The 27,779-nt window shown below is 36.6% G+C and overlaps 1 protein-coding gene across 1 annotated transcript in view; it reads right to left on the bottom strand.

Annotated features, from left to right (window-relative positions):
- SEC23A (SEC23 homolog A, COPII component) overlaps positions 1-27,779 on the bottom strand; it is a 59,254-nt gene that overhangs the window by 17,808 nt on the left and 13,667 nt on the right. The window contains exons 7-15 of the mRNA XM_081830591.1: positions 27,285-27,429; positions 24,783-24,941; positions 23,574-23,689; positions 20,350-20,473; positions 17,318-17,398; positions 15,458-15,547; positions 14,163-14,269; positions 8,102-8,255; positions 601-678 (exon numbers count right to left, since the gene is read on the bottom strand). Of these exons, the coding sequence (XP_081686717.1) occupies positions 601-678; positions 8,102-8,255; positions 14,163-14,269; positions 15,458-15,547; positions 17,318-17,398; positions 20,350-20,473; positions 23,574-23,689; positions 24,783-24,941; positions 27,285-27,429 (1,054 nt within the window). The remainder of the gene's footprint in view (positions 1-600; positions 679-8,101; positions 8,256-14,162; positions 14,270-15,457; positions 15,548-17,317; positions 17,399-20,349; positions 20,474-23,573; positions 23,690-24,782; positions 24,942-27,284; positions 27,430-27,779) is intronic.

Here is a 27,779-nt window from a genome sequence, read left to right as displayed (position 1 = left end):
TTGAAAGTGAGATCTGTGTCAGTCATCTTTATTCTCCTAAAGTTCCCTGCATAAAGACCTCAGCTGAATAAATGTTCTGTTACTCATCATATAAACAACCTAGACTTTTAAAATATCTATCAAAATGAGACAGGTAGATTCTACAACCCAAGTGAAAAAAGTTCTGTAAGATAAATCAAATTAGCTTCTTTTCTATTTATCTGGTATATCCCCATAAATTTGTTCTCAGGTAAAACAGTACCATGCTGTAAGACTAGTTGACTGGTCAAGTTACTTCCTTTCGGTACTACTATAATTAGATCCCTTATATCAGATGGAAAGCAAATCTACCTCACACCTAATTCTACTCCAGAGTAGGGTTCCAGTGTAAATTTATTTCACCACAAACGACTGTTTTGAAGGCCATCATAAAAATATTATAATACACTTTTCAATGACTATTCAAGCACAATATTAATTTCTTAGCTATCCCCAAACTTAAAACATTACCAAAAGAATAACCCAATACAACAGGTCCTATATTCTTACACAACAGAAAAAGTGAGACCCAATGCTACTGTCAACAGTAAGAAAAGAACATGGACTTTTTAATCTACTCACCTGTGGATAAAGGGAGAAAGTTTCTGAAAATCTGAAGGAACTTGGATCATCTTTGTGATACTCTCCAAATTTCTGACACTAAATAAAATAAAATGTTAGTAATATATTGCCTGGCATACAGCTAAACCTCTTGCCTATACATATTCTATTTTTTTAAAGTTATTACTCTTGGGGTACCTGGGTGGCTCAGTTAAGTGTCTGCCTTCGGCTGAGGAAATGATCCCAAGGTCCTGGGATTGAGCCCCTAGTCAGGCTCTCTGCTCAGCTGGGAGTCTATTTCTCTCTCTCCTTCTGCCTCTCCCCCTGCTAGTGCTCTCTCTCTCTCGCAAATAAACTAAAAATCCTAAAAAAAAAAAAAAAAGCTATTACTCTTTAGAAGGCAGATATTTGATATGGGATAAAACTGGAATTTACTTACAGACTTACCAAGAGAAGGATTATACCCAAAAAAATATATTTGAATTTGAGAAGCAAACAATACATTGCTCCAGCGCAACAACTCATCTTCAATGTTTGGATTTCTTTAAACTAAGCATATCTGATAAAGAATTCTTAGATAATGGCCAAAAGAGCTCAATATGTGCCCTTTAAGACTCTGCCGAAAAAGGACAACAGCCTACTGACAGGAAGATGCAACTATCAAAATACCACAGGAGTTATAAAAGCAAGTTAATGATATAAAAGTCTACAATAGAAACAATGCCAAAAAAGAAAGAGCCGAGGAAAAGAAAATCTGAGACAAACAGGTAAACTGGTAAACAAAGAAGAAACACAAAGGCAGAAATAAGAAGGAAATAAAGTAAATGGAGGCACATACACTGGCAAGCAAGAAGTAAGCCCTCCATGATGATGTGACAAAAGGCAACTAAATAACTGAGATAATCCATATGAGAAAGTGCTCAGCAAAATGACTAACACTAAGCCCTCAACAAACATTAGCTTCCTCTCCTTGTTCTTGCGCAGTCTCTGATCTGAAAATTTTTTTATAGTACTAATGTAACTGGTCCATATCCTGGCAATGTTCAGCACAGTTCTCACATATGATCAAGGGCACAAATAACAAGTAAAAACTAGCAAAGATTCACTGCTATAATTAGTGTAGTTGCTTTTGCTTCCTGGAATGTTCAACTATATGATTTATTTATGCAACTATGTATAGAGCACATAGAAAGGCATAATTGGTTTGATCACATTTTTGGCTTCGAGGAAAAATCATTTCAGCCGAAGGCAGACACTTAAAGACTGAGCCACCCAGGTGCCCCAACATTATTGACTTTTATGCTTGGGTAACCAGGGATGTCCAAAAGGCTAATTTTTAGAGTGGGACATATTTGATACTTATGTCCAAAATTTTTACTTGTATTATGAACATTTATTTTCATATCACTAAATAATCATTTCATTTTTAATGGCTGAAGAGCTTTGCACTATATTAAAATATATACCATAACAATCTTATCCAATCCTTCATTATTAGCATTTATATTTATCCTATCCTGTTATATTTCTAGAATAAATTCTTAGAGGTAGGATTTCTAGGTAAAAGGCAGTTTTTAAGCTTCTGATATATGTCATCAACTGCCTTCTATATATAAGGTTATACAGATATTTATAAAAGTTGTACAGTTCATACTCCAAACCTACAAGCTATGAAGCTGTCCATTTCCCTGAATACTAACCAACTTTTAAGCATTATTGTGTTTTTCTAATTCTTATTAGTTTGACAGATAAAAATTGTTATGTTGTTCTATTTTCTAACTTTGATTATAAATAAGATTGATAATTTTTTCGTATGTTTACTGGTCATTTGCATTCCTTCTTTTGCTAATTCCTCGTTCCTGATCTTTACTCATTTTTTACCCAAATCTTACTGATTTGTAAGAGGATATATATATGAAAATTTCCACATTCTGTTATACGTATAAGAATATGTCGTAGATATAAGTCATACATACAAGTTGGCATTAAATTTTGATAATAGTATTTTTACCACACAGATTTTATTTTTTTAAGATTTTATTTATTTGAGAGGAGAGAGGGAGAGGGCACAAGCTGGGAAGAAGGGCAGAGGGAGAAGGAGAAACAGACTCCCCGCTGAGCAGGGAGCCCAACACAGGGCTCCATCCCAGGACCCTGGGATCATGACCCGAGCCAAAGGCAGACGATTAACTGACAGAGCCACCCAGGCACCCTTACCACACAGATTTTTAATTTCATTTTAATATAATAAAACCTTTTATTTTTTTTTAAGATTTATTTATTTATTTTAGAGAGAGAGAGCAGGGGCAGAGGAAGAGGGAAAGAATCTGAAGCAGACTCCCTGCTGATCTGGGAGCCCAACGTGGGGCTGGATCCCACAACCCTGAGATCATGATCTGAGCCAAAATCAAGAGTTGGATACTTAACCAACTGAGACACCCAGGTGCCCCTGTAATAAGATTTTTTAATATTTTTATTTAATGGTTCCTGCTTTTTATTTTGTGTTAAAAATCCTTCTGCATCAGGGCACCTGGGTGGCTCAGTCAGTTAAGCATCGGCTCAGGTCATGATCTCAGGGTTGTGAGATCGAGCCCTGCATCAGGCCCCACACTGGGTGTGGAGCCTGCTTAAGATTCTCTCTCTCCCTCTGTCCCTCCCACCTTCCCTCCTAAAAAAAAAAAAAAAACCTTCTGCATCCAGAAGTTAAATGTGTATTAACCTAATTTTTCGATAAATATAGCCAAACTTTATCACAGATAACAATATAAAATTTGCAAAGCTTCTTAAAAACAAACATACATTTCTAATCTTTGAGTTACCTTTTTTTTCAAAGATTTTATTTATTTGTCAGACAGAGAGGGACAGCGCACAAGCAGGGGGAGCAGAGGCAGAGGGAGAAGCAGGCTCCCCGCTGAGCAAGGAGCCCGATGTGGGACTCCATCCCAGGACCCTGGGATCATGACCTGAGCCAACTGAGCCACCCAGGCATCTCACTTTGAGTTACTTCTTAAAAATTTTTTTGGACACTTATCAAGTGCCCTGCATTAATTACTGGAATCATGAGGAATAGTCCTTATTTATAACCTAACCAAAACACTAATACAGATGGAAAAAAAAACCAGATTGAAGAATAAAGGTTTATCAAAGATCCATGGTTTGAGTTATTTAGAAGGAAAAGATCGGGCAGATAAGGCAACAATAATTTTCTTGAGGAAAATAACAACACTTAACAAGAAATATAGTCCTGTCTTTAATTCAGTAACTATTTACACATAAAGGCAGACACATAAAAGGCCCTAATGGTCAAAGCCTAACTTCTATAAGAAAATGGTAATGACAAACGTGGTCATCTTTAAAAACAGCACAACAGGGGCTCCTGGGTGGCTCAGTCAGTTAAGCTTCCAACTCCTGATTTTGGCTCAGGTCATGATCTCAGGGTTGTGAGATTAAGCCCCCTATCAGGGTCTGTGCTGGACGTGGAGCCTGCTGAAGATTCTCCCTCTGCTCCTCCACCCCCACTTTCTCTTCAAAAAAACACAAAAAAACAAAAAACAGCACAACTAAAGTGCGTGGTCCCACTGGTATAACAAGAAAAAAGCTGGCTGGGGTAGGATTTGCTAGGAAAGTCCCAAGGGTCTCCTGGGCCAAGTCTAATCAGATGAACTGTTTATCCACCGTAGCTAGCAGCACAGCTAAAGGGAAAATACAATTTGTGGTTAGTGGGTAAACCAATGGTCAAAGAGGAAAAAAAAAAATCAAGTATCAAGTTTAAGTTGTAAAAGGGTATCATTCAACAGAAAAGGTCAGGAGTCAAAAAAGTAAGGAACAAATCCATGAAGGTGGGCACAAGATGGACCCAAACAAGAGGTTTGGATGTAGGTGACAAATCAAATGTTGATACCAGTATCTTAAGTGATTATGACCACGGGGAGCAAGCGCTTACATTAAAAATGTCAGAAGCAAATGTGGTACAGCACCAATCTGGCCATACAGTGCCCATTATCTACAAAACATTTTTTAAAAAGATGTTTGGGTTTTTTAAAAGATTTCTTTATTTATCTTAGAGAGAGACAGAGACAGAGCATGAGCGGGAGAGGCAGAGGGACAGGGAAAGAGAATTTTTTTTTTTTTTAAAGATTTTATTTATTTATTTGACAGAGACAGAGACAGCGAGAGAGGGAACACAAGCAGGGGGAGTGGGAGAGGGAGAAGCAGGCTTCCCGCGGAGCAGGGAGCCCGATGCGGGGCTCGATCCCAGGACCCTGGGATCATGACCTGAGCCAAAGGCAGACGCTTAATGACTGAGCCACCCAGGCGCCCGGGAAAGAGAATTTCAAGCAGACTCCACACCGAGCAGGGAGCCCAATGCGGGGCTCAATCTCACGATCCTGAGATCACAATCTGAGCCAAAACCAAGAGTTGGCCACCTAGGTGCCCCAAAAGATATTTATTTTTAACGAAAATTAGTCTGAGGCATCAAGAAAAAAGAAAACAATTATATTCACTATGCCAAACTGAAGAAGTTTCTTAGTATAATTTCCTAGATTTTTCTTCATTAGGAAAAAACTTAGAAAAGTATAGCACCTAAAAGGTATTATTAACCCCTTCTCTATCTGTGTTGTTATCACTGTTATAGCTGAAACTTCAGCAGTACAGAATCAATACAAAAAATGAATCTTAGAACAGCCTCTGTAACAAAGCCTCATTGGTCGTCACCTTGAGTTTCACTTCCACTGTATGCCAATTTGATTCAATCAGTTAAAAGAATGTAAAGATACATTCTCACCACTTTTACCATAAATCAGGGTCTCTTAGTCACTATGGGTTCTATAAGAGACTGTGTTGTTTTTTTTATTTGTTTTTTTGAACTTTGCATACCACATGATGCCAGCCACAGTGATAGACGGTTTCCAAGTTACCTGTTAGCAATTTCTCTTAGCCACCTTTCAGTCCCATGTGTCAGTATGCAGTAGGACTATGCTCATTTGGAGAACTCCATTCTCAGTTTTTGACATATGATAAGGGAGGCCACCAGAACCGGTGAAAGCTATTTTGCACAGAAAGCAGGGCACTAGTCTGGTAATGTCAACCTCTCCCTCAAATTACCTCCACCAACTTCCTCTTACACACATTTGCCGACTGACTTATAAGAATAGACAAGCTATATTGGTGTGGCAGAAGATAAGAGTAAAATTTTCATCATGCCATGACTCATCTATTCTCTATCCCCAGAAGCCTTGTGCTGCTATTGTAATGCTATAAAATTGCAGAATGTGTAGAAGTAAATTATATTGTAGGTTTTATAATTTTGTACTTTTTGTAACTGTCTCATTTAGTTCTTTACAAGGCCATTCTGTTTTATATATTAATAGTGTTTGTGTTTTACAAGCATGTCAAACAATATGGCAAATTTGAAGTTCAGGTGTGAGAGAGAGAGAGAGATTCAAATAGAAGCCCACAGAAAATTCTGAAGAATTACAATCTTCTGAGTCATTTCACTACACTTAGGCAATAAGGGACACAGAAAAGATCAATCTTTACAAATGAAACCTACTTATCAATGGCTTTTATGCGGGCTGATAACCCAAGCTGTACTATTTAGTTTTGTGTCACATTATGCAGTAATATGCAGTAATAGTTCTAGCAAAACAGCAAAAGCACTTTACTACAAACCACAGCCATTTGGCAAATAAAGGTGCTGATTACTTTAAACACCTTCTTCTCAAAACAACAAAGTGTTTATTAAAACAAAGTCACATTCGTTGAAAAGGCTCAGGAAGCAAGCTATTTCAGATTACTAACTTCTCACCCAGAAAAGGAAAAGTCACAGAACTAGTAATAGAACCTAATAATACCAATATATAAAATTATGGTAAGTAAAATGCTAGGATAAGATGCAGTCTGAGCGGCGTCTGGGTGGCTCAGTTGGTTAAGCTTCTGACTCTTGGTTTTGGCTCAAGTCATGATCTCATGGCTCATGAGATCGAGCCCCATGTGGGGCTCCATGCTCAGTGGGGAGTCTGCTTAAGACTCTCTCTCACTCTGTCCCTCCCCCCACTCACGCATACAATCTCTAAAATAAATAAATCTTAAAAAAGATGCAGTCTGAGAAACTGAAAAGGTTCCATTTTAAAACAATATAATAAGTGAATGCATTGATAACATGTCACATGATGCTAAAGAGGTTTATGCAATCAGCTGAAAAATAACAGCTTCTCTATTCAGGTTGATGAGCCAACAGATTGCACTAATGTCATGTCAAATTGCTAAATGGTAGTGCGATTCAAGAAAATGTTTCTGCTGTCCCAAACTAGCAAAGGTCAAAATATATTTAATAGTTTATCGTCCTATCTAGAAACAATGGTTCATCTTGGAGGAACTGGGTTGGCATTTGTACTGATGGTGTTCAATCAGTGGCTGACTCTATGAGAGGTTTTATGCCTCCTCTTGAAAAAGACATGCTGATGTTGTAACACTGCTTTCACCACAGAGAGGTTAGTATAAAAACACCTTTGAAGGTAAAGTGAAAAAAAAAAAAAAAACAAGTCCTGGATGATACTAAAAAAAGACTAGTTCACTCAAGAATGTTTTTAAAAACTACATGAAAATCTAAACAAAGTGCAAAATCTGTTACAAACAGAAATCTAATAGCTTAGCAGAGAGAGTTCTCAACAGGGTGTTTGACTAAAATAATAAGCCAGAGTTTGCTGAGTAAAAATGTAGCATTAAGAATAAAATTTAATTGGGGCACTTCATTTTGAGGGGTGTCTGGGTGGCTCAGTCAGTTAAATGTCTGCCTTCCGCTCAGGTCATGATCCCAGAGTCCTGGGATCAAGCCCCACATCAGGCTCCCTGCTCAGTGGATAGTCTGTTTCTCCCTCTCCCTCTGCCTCTGTGTGCTCGTGCTCTCTCTCTCCCCTCTTTCTCAAATAAATAAATAAATCTAAAAAAAAAAAAAAAGAATAGAACTTAACTAAGCATTGTGGGTCAAAATATAAGTACTGGGTTCCTGCTATATTATAAACCCAAGTATATCAGCATTATCAATAATTTTACTAACACACATTTTGCTAATAGATCCAGATAATCAAGACTTACCTATATTTTTGTATGTTAATGCATATAATTTTTATATCACAATTAACTCCCCTTAAATACTAAAACCATGGCAATGAAGAAAAAATATGCAAAAAAAAAAAACAAACTAAAAAAATTTACAATTTAGGATTAAATTTGGAACAATGTGATACCAGCCCCCAAAAAAGGAAAGAAAAAAAAAAAAGAATAGGTTACTTAGGTGTAACTCTTTCTTTTAAGGAGAAAAGGTATTTTAGTTTACTGGAAGAGATAATGTACTTACTATTCATTACTATGCCTTTCTCAGCAACTTGAATAGGAATCTCTCATACAGTCTTTCAGTTAAACTCTCAAGTATGTTGAAAGAGATACTTAACAAAAGCAACAAATACTTACAACAAACAAAAGCATATAGATTGAGAAAAGTGCAATGTTTACTTCTTACCAATCGAATGAGCTGTCTGTCTAGCCATCTAAGCACATCTGGTCCTTCCTCTGTTTCTGCTCTATAGATTGCCAGCCGGGCCATAAGAATGGCAGCTGCCTCCTGGTCAAAAGACGCAGCAATGTTTTGGATTTGAGTTTGAGCATCTGCCCAGCTAAAGGCAAGAAGAAAGCATAGAGATGCTGCTGAATTACTCAAGTCACAATATCACAGTTGGCCACCACACAGATTTAAATTAAAGTGATGCAGAAAATTACATCAATATTTGAAAATTCCAACATTACCTAGAAAACCAGCATTTTTAAAATCACTAATAGCAGTTTCAGTATAGTATTTCAGAAAAATATATCCAAAGCTAATAAAGTCCTCTAAAATAACTGTAAAGATAGATCTCCAAACATACTCCTTAAAACATTAAGATTTTTACAAGTAAAAAAATAGCACAGGTATATGTGTATGTATGCATGTGCACACAGATACACAAGTCTCTGTATCAGACTTCCAAATTTTATTTCTTCAATCTTCTAAAGGCAGAAACATGAAAATAGAACAAAAATAAAAGTTTTCCCCCCAGCCTAAATAATTCTCATTTACCAACCTGGAAAATGAACAAAATTACCAAAAAATGTTTTCTCATTTGGTCTTTAATTCAATTATTAATGATAAAAATTATATAATTAAAGTCTCTTTGTATTCTTTTCTCTCTATGCTAATATACTGACTACAACTAATCAAAAGTTAGTAAGTGAAAATTTTAGTTTAAGGGACTAATTTGCTATTATGTATAAAACAGCAGTCATTTATTAAATTCAAATGTTCTATAAATCCAATCAAGTCAAACTGATCCTGGGTAGACACAGCGAGAGTTTTTATTTGTTTGTTAGTTTAATGTTTCACAAAGTTTTGTAATACTTCAGCTGATCCTAATTCTAAAGTACCTCACTTTAAGCAAGTCTGGCAATACTTAAGGACTTTTGAAAAGCTACACCACTTTTGCATGACTCAAAGATGTAAGAAGTAATCCCAAGAAAATTTAGGCAGTAACATTTTGAAAAATTCTTCTCCCTTCTTCCTCTATTTTTAATTTTTTTCAAATAGATAATTTTTTTTTTAAAGATTTTATTTATTTATTTGAGAGAGAGAGAATGAGAGAGAGAGAGCAGGAGAGGGGGGAGGGTCAGAGGGAGAAGTAGACTCCCTGCCGAGCAGGGAGCCCGATGCGGGACTCGATCCAGGGACTCCAGGATCATGACCTGAGCCGAAGGCAGTCGCTTAACCAACTGAGCCACCCAGGCGCCCCAAATAGATAATTTTTTAATATTTTCCAGACGACTAACAACCGTTAAGTAGCTCAGTCTAGTGAAATAGACAAGAGGCAGAAAAGAATGAGAATGAGTAAAAGAATAAGAACTAGTAATTTTGAAATTGTTTTTAATGTAACTTAAACAATGAGTGGTTATACTAATAGTTTAAGTATTAAATTTTAATTTAAAAAACTCAAAGAACTCAAAATAAAATTATCAAAATCAATATTTTCCCAACTTAGATGACCATCGTATTCACTTGCTTCAAACTGAAACATAAAGGTGACATTTTAATTACACTGACAGGTAAACACATGCATATTTACTAATTAAAACTTAGTTATAACTTAAAAATTGTGCCCTTAAAATCAAGTTTTAAGAGTTTACTCACATGGTACAATCTGTCTTCTGCATTTCCAATATCCCCATCTCACTGTAATTCTTACAACTAGTTTCAAATCAAACTTATTGTTTTAAAGAAATATATGGGTTTTCTTTAAAGATTTATTTCTTTATTTGGCAGAGAGAGAGAGCACAAGCACCCAGTACTAAACAAAACAAATGCCCTCCTTAATGCCCAAAACCCATCTAGCCCATTCCCTGCCCACCTCTCCTCCAGCAACCCTATTGTACTTTATAGTTAAGAATGTGTTTTAAGGGGCGCCTGGGTGGCTCAGTTGGTTAAGCGACTGCCTTCGGCTCAGGTCATGATCCTGGAGTCCCTGGATCGAGTCCCGCATCGGGCTCCCTGCTCGGCAGGGAGTCTGCTTCTCCCTCTGACCCTCCCCCCCTCTCATGTGCTTGCTCTCTCTCTCAAATAAATAAATAAAATCTTTAAAAAAAAAAAAAAAAAAGAATGTGTTTTAGGGGTGCCTGGGTGGCTCAGTCAGTTAAACATCAGACTCTTGATTTCAGCTCAGGTCTTGATCTCAGGGTCATGAGTTCAAGACTTGACATGGAACCTACTTAAAAAAAAAAAGAGTCTGGTTTATGGTTTGCCTTTTTTTCATGCTCATCTGTTTCATTTCGTAAATTCCACGTATGAGTGAAATCATATGGTATTTGTCTTTCTCTGACTTATTTCATTTAGCATAATACATTCTAGCTCTATCCACATCATTGCAAATGGCAATATTTCATTCTTTTGGATGATACTCAACCATCCAAAACAATGAAATATTTATATATATATATTTTTTTTTTTTTTCACCTCTTCTTTATCCATTCATCAGTCGATGGACATTTGGGCTCTTTCAATAGTTTGGCTATTGTTGATAATGCTGCTATAAACATTGGGATGAATGTGCCCCTTTGAATCAGTACTTTTGTATCCTTTGGGTAAATACCTAGTAGTGCAATTGCTGGGTCATACAGCAGTCTTATTTTTAACTTTTTGAGGAACCTCTATACTGTTTTCCAGAGTGGCTATACCCGTTTGCATTCCCACCAACAGTTTAAGAAGGTTCCCCTTTCTCAACATCCTCGCCAACATTTGTTGTTTCCTGTGTCGTTAATTTTAACCATTCTGGCAGGTGTAAGGTGATATCTCATTGTGGTTTTGATTTATATTTCCCTGATGATGAGTGATACTGAGCATCTTTTCATGTGTCTGTTAGTCATCTGTATGTCTTCTTTAGAAAAAATATCTATTCATGTCATGTCTTCTGCTCATTTCTTTTTTTTTTTTTTTAAAGATTTTTTATTTATTTATCTGAGAGACAGAATGGGAGACAGAGAGCATGAGAGGGGGAGGGTCAGAGGGAGAAGCAGACTCCCCGCTGAGCAGGGAGCCCGATGCAGGACTCGATCCCTGGACTCCAGGATCATGACCTGAGCCGAAGGCAGTCGCTTAACCAACTGAGCCACCCAGGCGCCCCTCTTCTGCCCATTTCTTAACTGGATTATTACCTAACTTTTAAAAACTTTTCACTTTAAGAATATTTTAAACAGGGGAACCTGGGTGGCTCAATCAGTTAAGCAGCCAGCTCTTGATTTCAGCTCAAGTCATGATCTCAGGGTCCTGGCACCGAGCCCTGAGTTGGGCTCTGAGCTAAGTGGGAAGTCTGCTTGAGGATTCTCTCTCTCTTCCCCTCCCCCTGCTCATGTACATGCTCACTCTCTCAAATAAATAAATAAATCTTTAAAAAAAAAAAAACACGTTATTTTTTTTTTTTTTTTGAAGATTTTATTTATTTATTTGACAGAGAGAGACAGGGAGAGAGGGAACACAAGCAGAGGTACTGGAAGAGGGAGAAGCAGCCTTCCCATGGAGCAGGGAGCCCGATGCGGGGCTCGATCCCAGGACCCCGGGATCACGACCTGAACCGAAGGCAGACACCCAACAAATGAGCCACCCAGGCACCCCCCCCAAAAATGTTATTTTAAACATAAAAGCTATGACTGGAGGGGTGCCTGGGAGGTTGGTTAAGCATCTTAACTCTTGGTTTCGGCTCAGGTCATGATCTCAGGATTGTGAGATGGAGCCCTGCATCCAGCTCCACACTCAGTGCAGAGTCTGCTTGAGAGTCTCCCTCTCCCTCTGCCCCTCCTGCTCATTCTGTCTCTTTCTCTCAAATAAACAAATGAATCTTAAAAAAAAAAAAAAAAAGCTATGACTAGAATAAACTCCTATATATCCATCATCTAGATTTATCAGTTGTTGGCATTTTAACACATTTGCTTTATCATTCTCACTTCTTTCATACACAAACGTACTTTTTCCTTTGCCAAACTTCTTAAGTTAGAGATATTATGACCCTCTCCCTTGAAAACTTCAATGTATATCTCTTAAGAACAAGAAAATTATCTTATATTCTTATATAGCCTTAATTATCAAATTCATGAAATTAAACATTGATATAACATTATCCTATATATAAATCATATTCAAATTTCTCCAATTGTCTCCATAGCGTCCTCTATAGCAAAATTTCTCCTGACACAGGATTTAACCCAGAATCACATATTGGCTTTAGTCATAACATTTCTTCAGTCTCCTTTAATCTGGACTGGTTACTAATGCTTTGCTTGACTTCCAAGACATTTTTGACAAGTCTAAGTCAGTAGCTTTATAAAATATCCCTCAACTTGGTATGTCCAGTAGTTTCTGTAAGTAAATGTTTTGAATGTCCAATTTAAGTTGCACATGCATGTGCTCACGCATGCATGTGCTCACGCATGCACGTGTGAATGTGTGAGTGTTGAGGGGGCATAAATAAACTGACATGTTTGCCAAGAATCAAAATGTCCAAGTTCCTGATCTGAAATATGAACAAATCCAGGTGAACGCTCAGTCGGTTGGCATTTTTAGTTCAAATGAGTAATGTATTCCCTTGACATTGGTCCAGGATTTTAAGTCAACGCAAGGTAATAGAGCAGGACAGTAAATCTATGTACAATCCTTTGCTAAGCAATAGACCACCCAGCCAATACTCAGTTCAAGCATAAGGCTAATGTCTATCACTCACCAAAACAACCTCATGGTTTTCAGGAATGAAGTTTAAATACAGTTCAATAAAATGAGAGCTCCGATGCCTTCTGTGTCCATTTTCTAGCCCATGCTTAAATCAGGTAAGTTTATACTAATCAACTCTCTCTTTTGCCTTATTCAGGAAATATGTCATATAGATACGAATAAGAAAGGGCATCTGGTATGCCCTATTACTCCCTTGTGGAAACTGAAACTACCTCAAGAAATGTAGGACATGACTTTGTTACATAAAATGATACCTTATAATATTAACTGTTAAGAGACTTTCACCTTTTGTGGTCTCAGCCAGTGCTATGCAAAGTGTGGTATGCAAACCCAGTGCCAGTTCGCCATGAGGTAAGAAGAGAAACTGAGAATAAATGTTTAGAAATTTTTAAGCGATTTAACAAAATAATTTTTTGTCTAATAAATCTAATGATAAAAATAGGGACTTGTATTTTGAATTTTTTAAGTTTCTAGTAATTCATTTTTATCATATTTAATAAAAGTATTAGTCTCCAAAAAATTGGAAGGAAAAAAACAACTGTCCCTTCACTACAGACCTTTGAGGACTGGTCTATTCCACATCATATAGCAGACCAAGTATGTTAAAGTCCTTTGCATTCCATAGCCTGCCCTAAAAGTACCTAATCCACAAATGAGACAATGAATAAAGGTTTGGTAAATGAATTAAATGACTAATAAAAACCTGAAAAAAATACATAATAATAAAAGTAGCTAAGAACTTTATCATCAGGAGCGCTTGGGTGGCTCAATCCGTTAAGCATCTACTTTCGGCTCAGGTCATGATCCCAAGGTCCTGGGATCAAGCCCCGCATCGGGCTCCCTGCTCAGCGGGAAGCCTGCTTCTCCCTCTCCCACCTCCCCTGCTTGTGCTCTCTATCAAATAAATAAATAAAATCTTTCAAAAAAAAAAAAAAGAACTTTATCATCAATTGAAAAGTAATGCTATTATTATATGTATATACATATTATTATTGCCTATTATAGGATAATGTTTATTAGTTTTTCTCCTCCTCTCAGAGGAATATGGTAAATAAAAGAATATTTTGAAGAATGTGTGTTAGGAGTCATTTTTTAAATTACTTTACAGTTCCTAACAATGAATATTTTAGCCAATAAGCTGGATTAGAAAGAAATAAAATGCTATTAGTCATAAATGTTCACTTTCTAGTTATAGATGTTGCTCAAAACAGAAACCCAGTTTGGAAACATGACCCAGAATAGTTTTAATATGCAAATTAAATCTCTAACAAATACAACTTACTTCCTAGCGATGGTGGTCACTCGGATGCGTCTCTGCCCACTTGAATGCTGATACTGAGTCACAAACTGGATTGCACCACGCCCTCCTTGAGGAATTGGAGCATTATGCTATATAAAAACAAGAGTAAAATCTAAGCAAAATCTATTACAGTGTTATCATACAGTTTCCCTAGCATTAATGAAATTCATTCTAAAATCGATTAGAAGGATGTTTGTTTCCAATGCATACCAAACAACTGTGATCTGCCACATAAAAGAGAAATGTATCTGGGAAAGAGGAAAAATGATGAAGCATAAGAGAAGTGAGTCCAGCTAGGATATCAATTTCAAGTAATATATAATCAGAGGGATGTGAAAGAACAAAATGAAGAGAGAAGTGTAAAGAAATTAACAGATACAGCAAAGGCATAAGTAAAGCAATTTCGCTAGATAGTAGCTGGATAAAGAGAAACTGAACAAGTCCTTCTCCCCTCAGTATATGAGATGAAAACAGAACTTTTAGGAAGATAATCACATGATGAACAGATGACTAATGGAAAACTATTAATGAGAAGAGCCCAACAGTAATTTATAATAATGATCCTCAGAAAGAAATAGCAAGTGGTAAATACGAGAAACTTTCTTCATGACCTTTGACAATAAGCGTTCTTGCTTTATTTATTTATTTATTTGGTCAGTAAGAGCCACGATTTTTTCCACAAATTTTGATGGATAAACAAAAAAATTCCTGTACCTGTCTTAGGAAAGCTGACCATTAATATTTTGTGGTTCATTTTATGCCTAATTAACTACTGGTATATAAGTCACTAATTTGTACATTATATCATCCTTTAATATAACTTCCTCCTATACCAGAAAAAAAACTTTTCAAATATTAGAATCTTTACCTTCCAATCATTTTCTATGAATTTTGATATATTAAACTTTCTTGTAGGGGTTTCATATATTGTTACATACCTTGTCGCAACTAGGAGGAGCTTGATGCCTAATTACAAAAATGCATAGCTAGTACAGAATTTAAGATTTTATTTATGCTTCAATTTTATATTAAGACAGAAAAAATAAAAAGAAAACTGAGACAAAAAGCTGGGTTGCCCAATGTTAGGCATTTGCAGGTTTCCCTAACATCTCTTTCTATTATAGTTTATCCTCTCACCAAGGAGTTTAGTCTTGCGAAACAGAAAATGACAAACAAAAATTCCAAAACAGATTAAGCTTCAAGTAATAATTACTATTGGAAAAAAATATGAAATATATATGGCCTAAATTGAGTACTTCTAATACAAAAAGTCATACCTGATTGACAACCTCAAAATATATAGCTAAGGTTGTAGTGGGGCTGAGTCCACATATCTTCCATTGACAAGTACCACCTGTTCCTATTTCCTGTAAAAACAACACACAGTATGTGTAAAGGCTAGAGAACACAATTTTTTAAAAGATTTTGCTTTCAAGTAATCTCTATACCCAAGGTGGGGCTCGAATTCACAACCCCAAGATCAACAGTAGCATGCTCCACTGACTGAGCCAGCCAGGCACCCCCAATCTATTACTATAATATATATTAAGGTAAAAAGGGGAGGAAAAAACTGCAGTAAAAAAAAACTGTTTCACATTTCTAACTAACTTAATGAATGTTAAAAGCTTAAGATTTTTTTTTTTTTTAAAGATTTTATTTATTTATTTGTGAGAGAGAATGAGAGACAGAGAGCACGAGAGGGAGGAGGGTCAGAGGGAGAAGCAGACTCCCCGCTGAGCAGGGAGCCTGATGCGGGACTTGATCCCGGGACTCCAGGATCATGACCTGAGCCGAAGGCAGTCGCTTAACCGACTGAGCCACCCAGGCGCCCAAAAGCTTAAGATTTTTAAAAGTCATATAAATGTTATTAAAATTAAGCAATTCTTACACAATAGAATTATAATTCAAATTCTTGCTAAGTATTGATACAAGTTCTTCATATTGTAGACTTTAAAAGTATACATATTTATTTTTTTATTTTTAAAGATTTTCATTTATTTATTTGACAGAAAGAGAGAGCACAAGCAGGGGGAGTGGCAGGCAGAGGGAGAAGCAGGCTCCCTGATGAGTAAGAAGCCCGATGTGGGACTCCATCCCAGGACCTGGGATCATTATCTGAGCTGAAGGCAGATGCTTAACGACTGAGCCACCCAGGTGCCCCTAAAAGTATAAATCATTTAATGATTAAAAAAATTACATTTAATGACATAATTACAACTAACACTATCCTTCAACCAACTATTTGATCTGTGTAAAGAGATATTGATTTAACACATAATATATGCACATATGAATATAGGTTCTCTAGATCAGAATTCCATAATGTAAGCAGTCTGATTCCCAAAAACACTTCTTAGATATGAATTTTTACCATGCAAACTGCTTAAAATTAATTTTTAAACTCTGTATTTTTATTTATTTTATTTTTTTTTAAGATTTTAATTATTTATTTCACAGAGAGAGACACAGTGAGAGAGGGAACACAAGCAGGGGGAGTGGGAGAGGGAGAAGCAGGCTTCCCGCTGAGCAGGGAGCCCGATGTGGGGCTTGATCCCAGAACCCTGGGATCATGACCTGAGCTGAAGGCAGACGCTTAATGACTGAGCCACCCAGGTGCTCCAAACTCTGTATTTTTAGAGAGGATTACTCAGTTTGTTATCTGTCCCATTATCCTCTCTACAGCTATATAATTCCACCATTTTAAAGTGTATTATATGACCACTAGATGGGATAACAAAAAAGAAAGGAACTGAAACTAAAATCTGGTTAATTTGGTTGCTTTGTTGGAAATCCTACTAACCAAAAAAATTTCAGATTTGACTTTCAGAAGTTTCCAAATTTCTAAATCACAGTTTTGGGGTTTTTTTAGACACGCTGGGGCAAAGAATAACTTAGGCATAAAAAATAAGAGATTGGTGACAGTACAAAAGGTCGAAATTTAGGGGTAGATGTTAAAAGGGGTATGCAAAAGGAGTGACCACAAATAGATTATACCAATGGAAACCGAACCACGTTCTACTGAAAACTTAGCCCACACGACAATTTTGAAAGGAATGCTATAGGCTGCCACTCCAGGTCTCTTGTTGGTCTGCCCTTTGAATTAACTATATTTTCTTTTTAGAGTAAAGGTGACTTACATTTTCAGATACACAAGGTCCTTTGGAATTGAGAGACACACAGGGTCCAATAGCTCCTGAAATCTTTATTTCCCTTGAGGTCTGCAAAATAAGAATACAGTGAAAACTTCAGTGTAGTCAAAGATAAGTTCAAACATATTCAACTGTAAGTATATAAGAAGAGACATTTTTTTTTCCATATTTAAAACTCAAAAGTCAATGAAAACATGCTAATGTTAGAAATAATGAATCACTGGGCACTTCTAGGTTGGTAATCCCCAAATTTAAAATCTAGTCCTGGGTGCCTGGGTGGCTCAGATGGATAAGCGTCTTCCTTTGGCTCAGGTTATGATCCCGGGGTCCTGGGATCTAGTCCCGCATTGGGCTCCCTGCTCAGCGGGCAGCCTGCTTCTCCCTCTGCCTCTCTGTCTCTCATAAATAAATAAATAAAATCTTTAAAAAATACATATATAGCTCACTATAACTTTAAAAAAATTTAAAAAAATAAAATAAAAAATAAAATCTAGTCCTGACCTAACTTTAATACTCTATTTCCAACTGCCCATAGGAGGTCTCCATTTGGAAATCTCACCCTCAATGCAAAATAAAACCAAACCAAAAATTCATACATCCTATTATAGGAGATGGGAAGGAAAAACAAAATAAGGGAAATCAGAGAGGGAGACAAACCATAAGAGACTCTTAACTATAGGAAACAAATTGAGGGTTGCTGTAGGGGAGGTGTGTGGGAGGATGGGGTAACTGGGTAATGGGCATTAAGGAGGGCACGTGATGTGATGAACACTAGGTGTTACATGCAACTGATCTCTGAAATTAATAATACACTATATGTTAATTGGATTAAAATTAAAAAAAAATTCATACATCCTAATCCAAAGCCTTAAACACTATCTTCTGTTTTTCCTCCCTTAGAAAATCTGTCACCAAGACTGGTTTCTTTCCGATCTCTACTGACACCAAAATTTAAGCTATTATTACTTTCTATCAAAAAAATTAGGGGGCGCCTGGGTGGCTCAGTGTGTTGAGCGTCTGCCTTTGGCTCAGGTCATGATCCCAGGGTTCTGGGATCCAGTCCCACATTGGGCTCCCTGTCAGCAGGAAGCCTGCTTCTCCCTCTCCCTCTGCCACTCCCCTCTGCTTGTGTTCGCTCTTTCTATCAAATAGATAAATAAATATAAAATCTTTAAAAAAAAAAAATTAGAAAGCCTAATTCACTTTTCTTGAGATTCTTTTTCATGACAAACTGAATACCATTGTCAGACAAATTTTACCCGAAACACTGTTCTTCATTAATTTACAATGGCTTCTTCTGCCTAGACATGCATCTCCAAACTACAACCAACCACATTATTAAAACTATTTCCCTTACACTGCAATAAAAACCATTCACTCTCAGTGGGAAGTTTCCCCAAATATACCATGCTGATTCTCACTTCTTTACCTCTCCTCACATGGGATCCTAACTAAAATGTGTTCTCCTCAACCAACTTAAATTTTGCCATCTTTCAAAACCACTATAAGTCACTATAAAACCACTTATCATGAAGAATAAATTGTAACCTGCATACATTCATGTTTCTTCCCCAAACCTTTACATGACTTTTATGTTATTACATTCTATCACAAGTGTTAATCTTATCTTTCTTTCAAAACTAAGTTCCTTTTTTTTTTTAAGTAGGCTTCATGCCCAATGTGGGGCTTGAATTCATGACCCTGAGATCAAGAGCTGCATGCTCTATGGACTGAGCCAACCAGGTACCCCAAGGCTAAGTTTCTTCTTAAGAAAACCTGTGCCTTATATATCCCTTGAGATCTCTAATTTCCTTGCTTAATGCTGGACGTAGAGCAAGCATTCAATAAAATAAAAAGATTGACAAGAAATATTTAATGGAAATTCAAAATCAACGTGTTTGTAATACACCTGTAACTAACACTAAGCCTTTGGGTTTTTTGTTTTGTTTAAAGATTTATTTATTTATTTTAGAGAAAGAGAGAGAGCAGAGAGGGGAGAGACAGAGGGAGATGGCGAGAGAGAATCTCAAGCCAACTCCCCTCTGAGCCTTGAGCCCGATGCAGGGCTCGATCCCACCACCTGAGCTGAAACCAAGAGTCGGATGCCCAACCGACTGTGCCACCCAGGTGCCCCCAATCCTTTAGATTTTTAAAATCCAAATTTGAAGTGAATGATAGAAGTGAGTAATATCAGGGGCACCTGGGTCGCTCAGTTGGTTAAGCGACTGCCTTCGACTCAGGTCACGATCTCAGGGCCCTGGGATCGAGCCCCACATCGGGCTCCCTGCTCGGGGGGAAACTGCTTCTCCCTTTCCCACTCCCCCTGCTTGTGTTCCCTCTCTCGCTATCTCTCTGTCAAATAAATAAATAAAATCTTAAAAAAAAAAAAAAGAAGTAATATCGACAACCTACCAACCATAAAACAATTACTGATTATCCAAATGGCACAGAACAGGTTTCTCCTAAGTTAGAAACTAATTCCTACAATTAACAAAATCTAGCATTAACAATAGCAAACACAACACTAAAAAGATAAAGCACACTTAAAAAGAGTTAAATGAAATTTTACCTATATAGTATCTTCTTTTCTAACAATTATTTGGAAATGCTCAAGTAATATTTCATGTACATTTAATGATGACACATTTTTCTGGTAAAATCTCTAATTCTGGTTTTCGATATAAAACAACCACTACTTTTAAAGCTTATATTGAATTTAATTAATGATTTTTTTTTAAAGATTTTATTTATTTATTTGACAGAGAGAGAGAGACAGAGCGAGAGAGGAAACACAAGAAGGGGGAGCTGGAGAGGGAGAAGCAGGCTTCCTGCTGAGCAGGGAGGCCGATGTGGGACTCAATCCCAGAACCCTGGGATCATGACCTGAGCCGAAGGCAGACGCTTAACGACTGAGCCACCCAGGTGCCCCTGATTAATTGATTTATAATATTTTAAAATCACGGTCAAGCATATAAATTTCTCTTGATAACATACCATACATGTCAAATTTTGGCTCTTACCTTTATTTCTAATGTACCACCAAAGCCCATTTTAAACTGTCCATGCATATCTTTGGTAAAGACTCTTTGAAAAGTCTGCTTGAATAAGGAAGTGTTGAAAGAGTCACCCATTACCATGTATCCTCTGCATGGAAAGAAAAATAATGTATGTGACACAAGTACTGGGTCCATGTGTTAAAACCAGAAAAGTAAATTACCTTTCAATACTACCAACAAATTTTAAAGATACTTTTCAAAATGTGCTATATTACTATTAACTTTAAAAACTCAAATATATGAGACTATCCTCACCCCACAAATTATCTCAATCCTGAGGGTATCTGAGTGTCCCTAACATTTGCATTTGTCCTTGGTAATTTACTAACGTTATTTTATAAATAGATAATACAGCCACACATTACAAAATTCAAAAGGTACAAAATGGTAATCTTAAAAACAAATATATATCTGTGTATGTATATATTTGCATATACTGCCTCTGCGTATATCACATCAAACTTAACAGGATCACACCCAGTGAATGAGAAAAGGAGACTGAAGGGCCATTTTCACTTTAAGCACTAATGTACTGCTTGATTTTTTTCAGTAAGCATATACCTATTTTAACTTTTTTTTAAGTTTAAAAAAACATTAATGGTCAAATAAAAACAATTCTGAGGTGCCATTTTATTCTAATAGATCTGCAAAACTCACAGTTTGACAACATATTCTGTTGATGAGGCTGTGGAAACAGATGGGAGTGCAAAATGATGCAACCTGAATGCAGGGGAATTTAACAATATCTAACACAATTACCTATGTGTTTTCTCTTTAATCTAGCCAACCCACTATTGGGAATCCATCCCAAAGATATTCTGGAAAACAAAAACAAAAAGCAGAATATATACACAAGGGTATTCACTACTTCTAGTAATAAAAAATTGGAAACAATCCAGATAATAATCCAGATGATCATCTATTAGAGACTAGTTCAATAAAATATGGCACATCCACCCAATGAGGTAATATACTGCTACAGACCACTTTCTAGGGTATAAGTGAAAATGCAAAGTTGGTAAAGTTATGTAGAATTTTCTGCTGCTCATACAAAAAGGAGATACATATACCCATACACTCACATGCATACAAATATTTACATATATTTGCTCATATTTTTAAAATATTTTAGGTAGCTTTTAAACAAAATACAATCAAAAATTAAAATAGGCAAAAGAATAAAGCCGATATGGCATAATTAATGGTAATTTTATTTTTGATACTGTGAAACTCTTGATTTATGTTATCTCTGATGCTATTATATATCTTGTTTTTAAAGATTTTATTTATTTAGTTGAGAGAGAGAGCAAGCTAGGGGAGAGGCAGATGGAGAGGGAGAAACAGACTCCCCTCTGAGCAGGAATCCTGACATGAGGCTCGGATCCCAGGACCCTGGGATCATGACCCAAGCCGAAGGCAGACACTTTAAACTGACTGAGCCACACAGGCGCCCCTATATTTTTGTAAATGTTTTCTGTTTGTCACCAGTATACAAAAATATAGTTGAATTTTGTACACTAACCTTGATCTAGAAGTCTTGACAACTTAACATATTAATTCCAACAGTAGCATATAAATTCTTTCAGACTTTCTACTTTTACAAACATGTCATCTATGATGATCTATATGATCACTAAACCTGGTAATGCATACTACATTAAAGACAACTTACACCACCCCACTTATCTGTTCCCTTTTATAGCAAACCTCTATGAAAGAGTTGTCCAAACCCTTACTACTCAGTGTGGCCCTTGGCCCAGCAACATTAGCATCACCAAGGATCTTGTCTGAAAAGCAGAATTCCAAGTCCCATCCTATGCACAGTAAATCCAGAACCTGTACTTTATAACAAGATACCCAGCTGATCTGCATATGTGAAAGTTTGAAAAGTTGTAATCTATACCAGCTGTTTCCAATCCCCCCTTCCTATTCTTCTTCTAGGTCACTTTAAGTCAACATTCACTGATGACCTTTGCAGTGTTAAATTGCAAAATCTTACAATCTCATCCATTTTTACTGCTATTTAAAAAAAAAAAAAACCACACCAATATTGTGACAGCTCCCACATTTTTATCCCCAGCCCAAACCTATCTCCTGCACTCTATGTTGTAATATCCAACTGCCTACTCAACACCTCCTCATGGATGTCAAATAGCATCTTAAACCAAACATGTTCAGAACTGAACTCCTAGTCTTCTCCCCAAATACTCTTCTTTCCACAGGCTTACCCATTTCAATAAAGGGCAATCCTTCCAGTAGACTTCCTTTGGTTTTCCCAAATCCCAGATCCAATCTATCAGCAAATCTTCTACCTTCTAAATACACCCAAAACCCAACCACTTCTCAGCCACCACTTGGTATTCCTGTATCCCTATACAGACTCTATGTAGACAACTGATGTCAGATGGTCCCTTTAAAACATTACATCAGACCATATCACTCCTCCACTGAAAACTCTCCAACGACTTCCCATCTCACTCAAAGAAAAATCCAAAGCCCTTACAATAGTCAAAAGACCCTCACAATCTGTCCTTCTCACTCACCCCACTCCAGCTACAAATCCAACACCCTATGATGAAAAAAATCTCAACTAAGGACAGAAAATTCTTCAACCTGATAAAGGCATCTACAAAAACCCACAGCTAACATCACACTTAATGGTGAAAAATGAAATGGTTTCCCCCTAAGATCAAGAACAGGCAAATCTATAGACAGTAGATTAGTGGTCTAGGCTGAGAGAGGGGGAGAGGGAGAAGAAGGAAGCAGGAAAGGGGAATGACTGCTAATGGGTACAGAGTTACTTTCTGGGGTAATGTTAATGTTCTAAAACGAAATCTGGTGATGGTCACTTGACCTGTGAATATACCAAAAACAAAACATTGAACTGTAAGCTTTAAATGGGAAATTTTATCATGTGCAAATTATATCTCAAAAAGCTACTACAATAATAAAACAATGAATGCACGATATCAAGACAAGCTTTTCAAACAGAACTTGTGCCTTTATAACTGAATTTTAGAAAAAATTTAAAGTGAGCTTTACTGAAAGGAGTATCAAAAACTGTTAATAGTTGTCCTGGAGTGGTAGGACGACGACTGTTTTTCTTAAACTGCCATTATTGGTTTATATTTGTAAACTGTAATTATCAGTCTATAATTGCAAAAACTGTAAAAACTATAAATACATACCCAGTAAGGTTGGGACAACATTTCATCTCCAGGAGACCTGTCTGATCTAATGCACAGGCATAGATATCAATAACATGGCCAGTCGTAGCAGCTCGATTAGCCAATGCTTCAAAATGCTATAAAAGATTTTTTAAAATCAAATCAAATCAAAGTAATGTGCAAACGTAACCATCCTATAAATCATTTTTCCCATAAAGAGATCAAAATAACCTAAAAAATACTAAAAGAATAATCATAATAATTTAAATGTGATTATGTTGTAATTTAATTTTCTATAATAAAAAATTTCTCTTTTTACAGTAACTTCTATAAGCCTGACACTTGCACATTTTGAAAGCATTCTTTCTAAATATACTCCTAAATGAAGCTAACCTTGGAGAAAAGGAGCAAACATCTTGCTCTTCATACATGAACATAGTAGAACAACACAGAACTGTTTTTCCTGAGTAAATCCACATCCAGGTAACAAAAACATCAAATATAGAAAAATAGTAATAAAAGCTATTAGATAAACAAATAAAAAAATACTTTTTGAAGCTCTAAGAAAAATTCCAAACTCAAAAGGGAAATTAGGTAGCAGGAAAAAAGCATCCAGTAATAGTGACAAGAATTATGTTATTAATTACACTTTTAAATATATATAATGACTACCAAAAAGAAATAAGAGATAATACAGCACAACTAAACTAAAATTGTGAACTCCAGAGAATTTTTTTTTTTTTAAAGGGACATTAACAGCGGAACCAATTCAAGGGAGTCAAGAGTCAAAAGTGAAAATGTATTGCCATGAACCCAAATAAAATTGAAATAACATGAACAGAAAACAACTCACAAGAAAATGATGGACTATCCATGCTATGAAAAATATATGTATCTACAAGACAGCCTCTTGGAAACAAAAAATTGGAAAACGCAAGAAATTTTTCCAAAGCAGGAAAGATATTCTTTTAAATGAATATTTAAAAAGCACACAGAACTTCTCTCTGGAATAATCTTTAAAGAGATACCTATTGGTGCTATTAAGCCTTTAAATATTTAAAACCAGAAAAATTACCAAGGGAAAAAAAAAACTATTTCTCCAATTCTGAATAATAGTTACAATATCAGACTTTGCAATGTTGGATTTCTTATCATCAAATGTTTGTATTCTTCCTCTTTCATCAAATGAATTTGTCTACTAAAACAAAAAGACTTAAAAACCAAAATTACCTTAGTTCCCTTTTTAACATATTTGGCATTGTCTTTTTCAATGTCATGCCATGATCTTATAGGTGTCTTCAATTCATCTCCAACCACCATTCCAGGCCCCTGAGTGGCTGGACCGCCAATGAACATCATGATACGAGCACCAGTGTTGGGAAAAGTACACTGTCAGAAAAAAGTAACTTGTCAAAAGAGTTTAAAGGAAAATACAAGATACACATTTCTTTTTTTTTAAATATTTTATTTATTTATTTGACAGAGAGAGACGAAGCGAGAGAAGGAACACAAGCAGGGGGAGTGGGAGAGAGAGAAGCAGGCTTCCCGCCAAGCAGGGAGCCCGATGCAGGGCTCGATCCCAGGACCCTGGGATCATGACCTGAGCCGAAGGCAGACGCTTAATGACTGAGCCACCCAGGCACACCCAACGATACACATTTCTAAAAGTAAATTTTGATATATTCTTTCTAGAAACAGGAAAACATACATTTTCCAAGAAATAACCAAATGTTTAAAATGAAATTTAAAAACAAGGTATTTGTTTGAATAAATCTCTTTTGAAATCCTATACTAAATAAGAGTACTTTCCTAACTTTAAAATAATCTATAAACCTGATCCCTATAAACAAGGACGCTTCTCCTGCTTAGCTAATCCTAGACTGGGAGAAGTAGAAAAGAGTGAATAGAGCGCATCTTCTGTCTTTTTGTTGTCGTTGTTTTATCTTTTATTTTTATGTCTAAAACACAAGCATATGTTTCTAGTTCAAGATGATGGACTGAGTACTCTAATCTACCTCTCCTTTTTCCCAACGTATCAGCGATATGAGAAAAAAAAGGTATTATTTTTTAAATAAATAAATAAATAAATAAGAGTGCTATCAGTAAACCAGAAATTTTGAGGAATCTAAACACAGTGGATTACAAAAGTTATGTCATTTATTTCTTTTCTGAAGCTATAACGTAATATGAAAAATGTGCTGAATTTTTGTCCAATAACTATGGAAATTGCACATAAAAGCATTTCTAATACGACTACATAAATTTTACTAATTATGGAACAAAGTAGAATAACTATACACATAGAGGAGATGTAAACTCCATAATGGTATTAATAAATAAATAAATTGAAAGTTTGATGAGGAACAGGATATTTGCATGGATTCAAAGATCCTCACCATCTAATGTTTATTAATTACAAAAGGAGGGGAAATAAGAGTAATTCTACAGTGGAGAAACCTGCAGACACAATCTTAGTAAGTGATCATGGTGATTGTATCACCTTGCATGAGGCAAATGAAAATCATGGGCCACCCGATAGGGTGTAATGAGAAGAGCATTATTTGTGATATTCCTGCCAATGATGCAAGAACTGAATCTAAGTGTAAGGATACATCAAAACAAACCTAATTTGAAAGTGTCTATGAGATTAACTGGCCTGAATCTTCCAAAGCCATCAAGGTCATGAAAGTAAAAGAAAAGCTGAGGAACTGTTCCTGACTGAAGGAGACTAAACAGACATACCACTAAATATAAATAACTAAATCTTTTTAGTAAAAGAAATTATTGGGGGTGCCTGGGTGGCTCAGTTGGTTAAGCGACTGCCTTCGGCTCAGGTCATGATCCTGGAGTCCCTGGATCGAGTCCCGCATCGGGCTCCCTGCTCGGCAGGGAGTCTGCTTCCCCCTCTGACCCTCCTCCCTCTCTCTCATTCTCTCTCTCTCAAATAAATAAAATCTTAAAAAAAAAAAAAAAAGAAATTATTGAAATAACCAGCAAAACTTGAATGAGGTCTGAAAATTAGGTGGTAGTAATGTATCCGTGTTAATACTCTGATTTTAATAATTGTATTGTGGTTATGTAAGCAAATATCCTGATTTATAGGAAATGCAAATCAAGTATTCAAGGGGTTGGGAATGTACCAGCAACTTAAATAGTTCAAGAGGAAAAAAGTTCTTGGGGCGCCTGGGTGGCTTGGTCGTTAAGCGTCTGCCTTCGGCTCTGGTCATGATCCCAGGGTACTGGGATGGAGCTCCACATCGGGCTCCCTGCTCTGCGGAAAGCCTGCTTCTCCCTCTCCCGTTGCCTCTGCTTGTGTTCCCTCTCTCCCTGTCTCTCTCTGTGTCAAATAAATAAGTAAATAAATAAATAAATAAAGGAATAAAGTTCTTTACAACTTTTCTGTAAATTTGACAGCATTTCACATTTTTAAAATGCATTTTTTAAAACTCTCTTTTCTAATTATAAAGCTTAAGATATGTGTAGTGTAAAATTTTCCAATTCTACTTAAAAGCAAAATTCCCCTTATCCTACCACTGCTAATACTTGGATGAATGCCCTTCCAGGGGCCTCTCTGTACACAAAAGGATATACTGCAAGTCAAACTTTAAATATAATTATATACTTGCTGTCCTAATGACCTGATTTTTTCACTCAACATTATCTTATACATATCACTGATACACACACACACGCATACACATTTACATTCTAAAACAAAGCTATTGTCACTACCTCAAGTAGTCCCACAGCTATGGAAAGTGCCACTCCAGAGGAACGCAAAGGTCTCTTTCCCTGTGGTACAGGCCAAGGGTCTCGCTGCAGTTCTCCCAGAAGATCTGTGAGATTCATGTCTATTTTCTGTACTGGCTGTAAGAATCTGCAAAACAGTATTAAATAAAAAGTCATTTATAAATGTTTGTGGGTGGGGCGCCTGGGTGGCTCAGACGTTAAGCGTCTGCCTTTGGCTCAGGTCATGATCCCAGCATCCTGGGATTGAGCCCCGCATCAGGCTCCCTGCTTGGCGGGAAGCCTGCTTCTCCCTCTCCCACTCCCCCTGCTTGTGTTCCCTCTCTCGCTGTCTCTGTCAGATAAATAAATAAAATCTTTAAAAAAAAAAAAAAGAAATGTTTGTGGGTAAGAGCTTAAGAAACAAAGTGTCTACTAATAGAGAAAAGTATGGGGCGCCTGGGTGGCGCAGTTGGTTAAGCATCTACCTGCAGCTCAGAT

This window comes from Leptonychotes weddellii, chromosome 9, assembly GCF_054177405.1.
Source record: "Leptonychotes weddellii isolate Sample4059 chromosome 9, ASM5417740v2, whole genome shotgun sequence".
Taxonomy (NCBI): domain Eukaryota; kingdom Metazoa; phylum Chordata; class Mammalia; order Carnivora; family Phocidae; genus Leptonychotes; species Leptonychotes weddellii.
The sequence above is the reverse complement of the archived record's forward strand: the minus strand, read 5'-3'. Positions and strand labels throughout refer to the sequence as shown.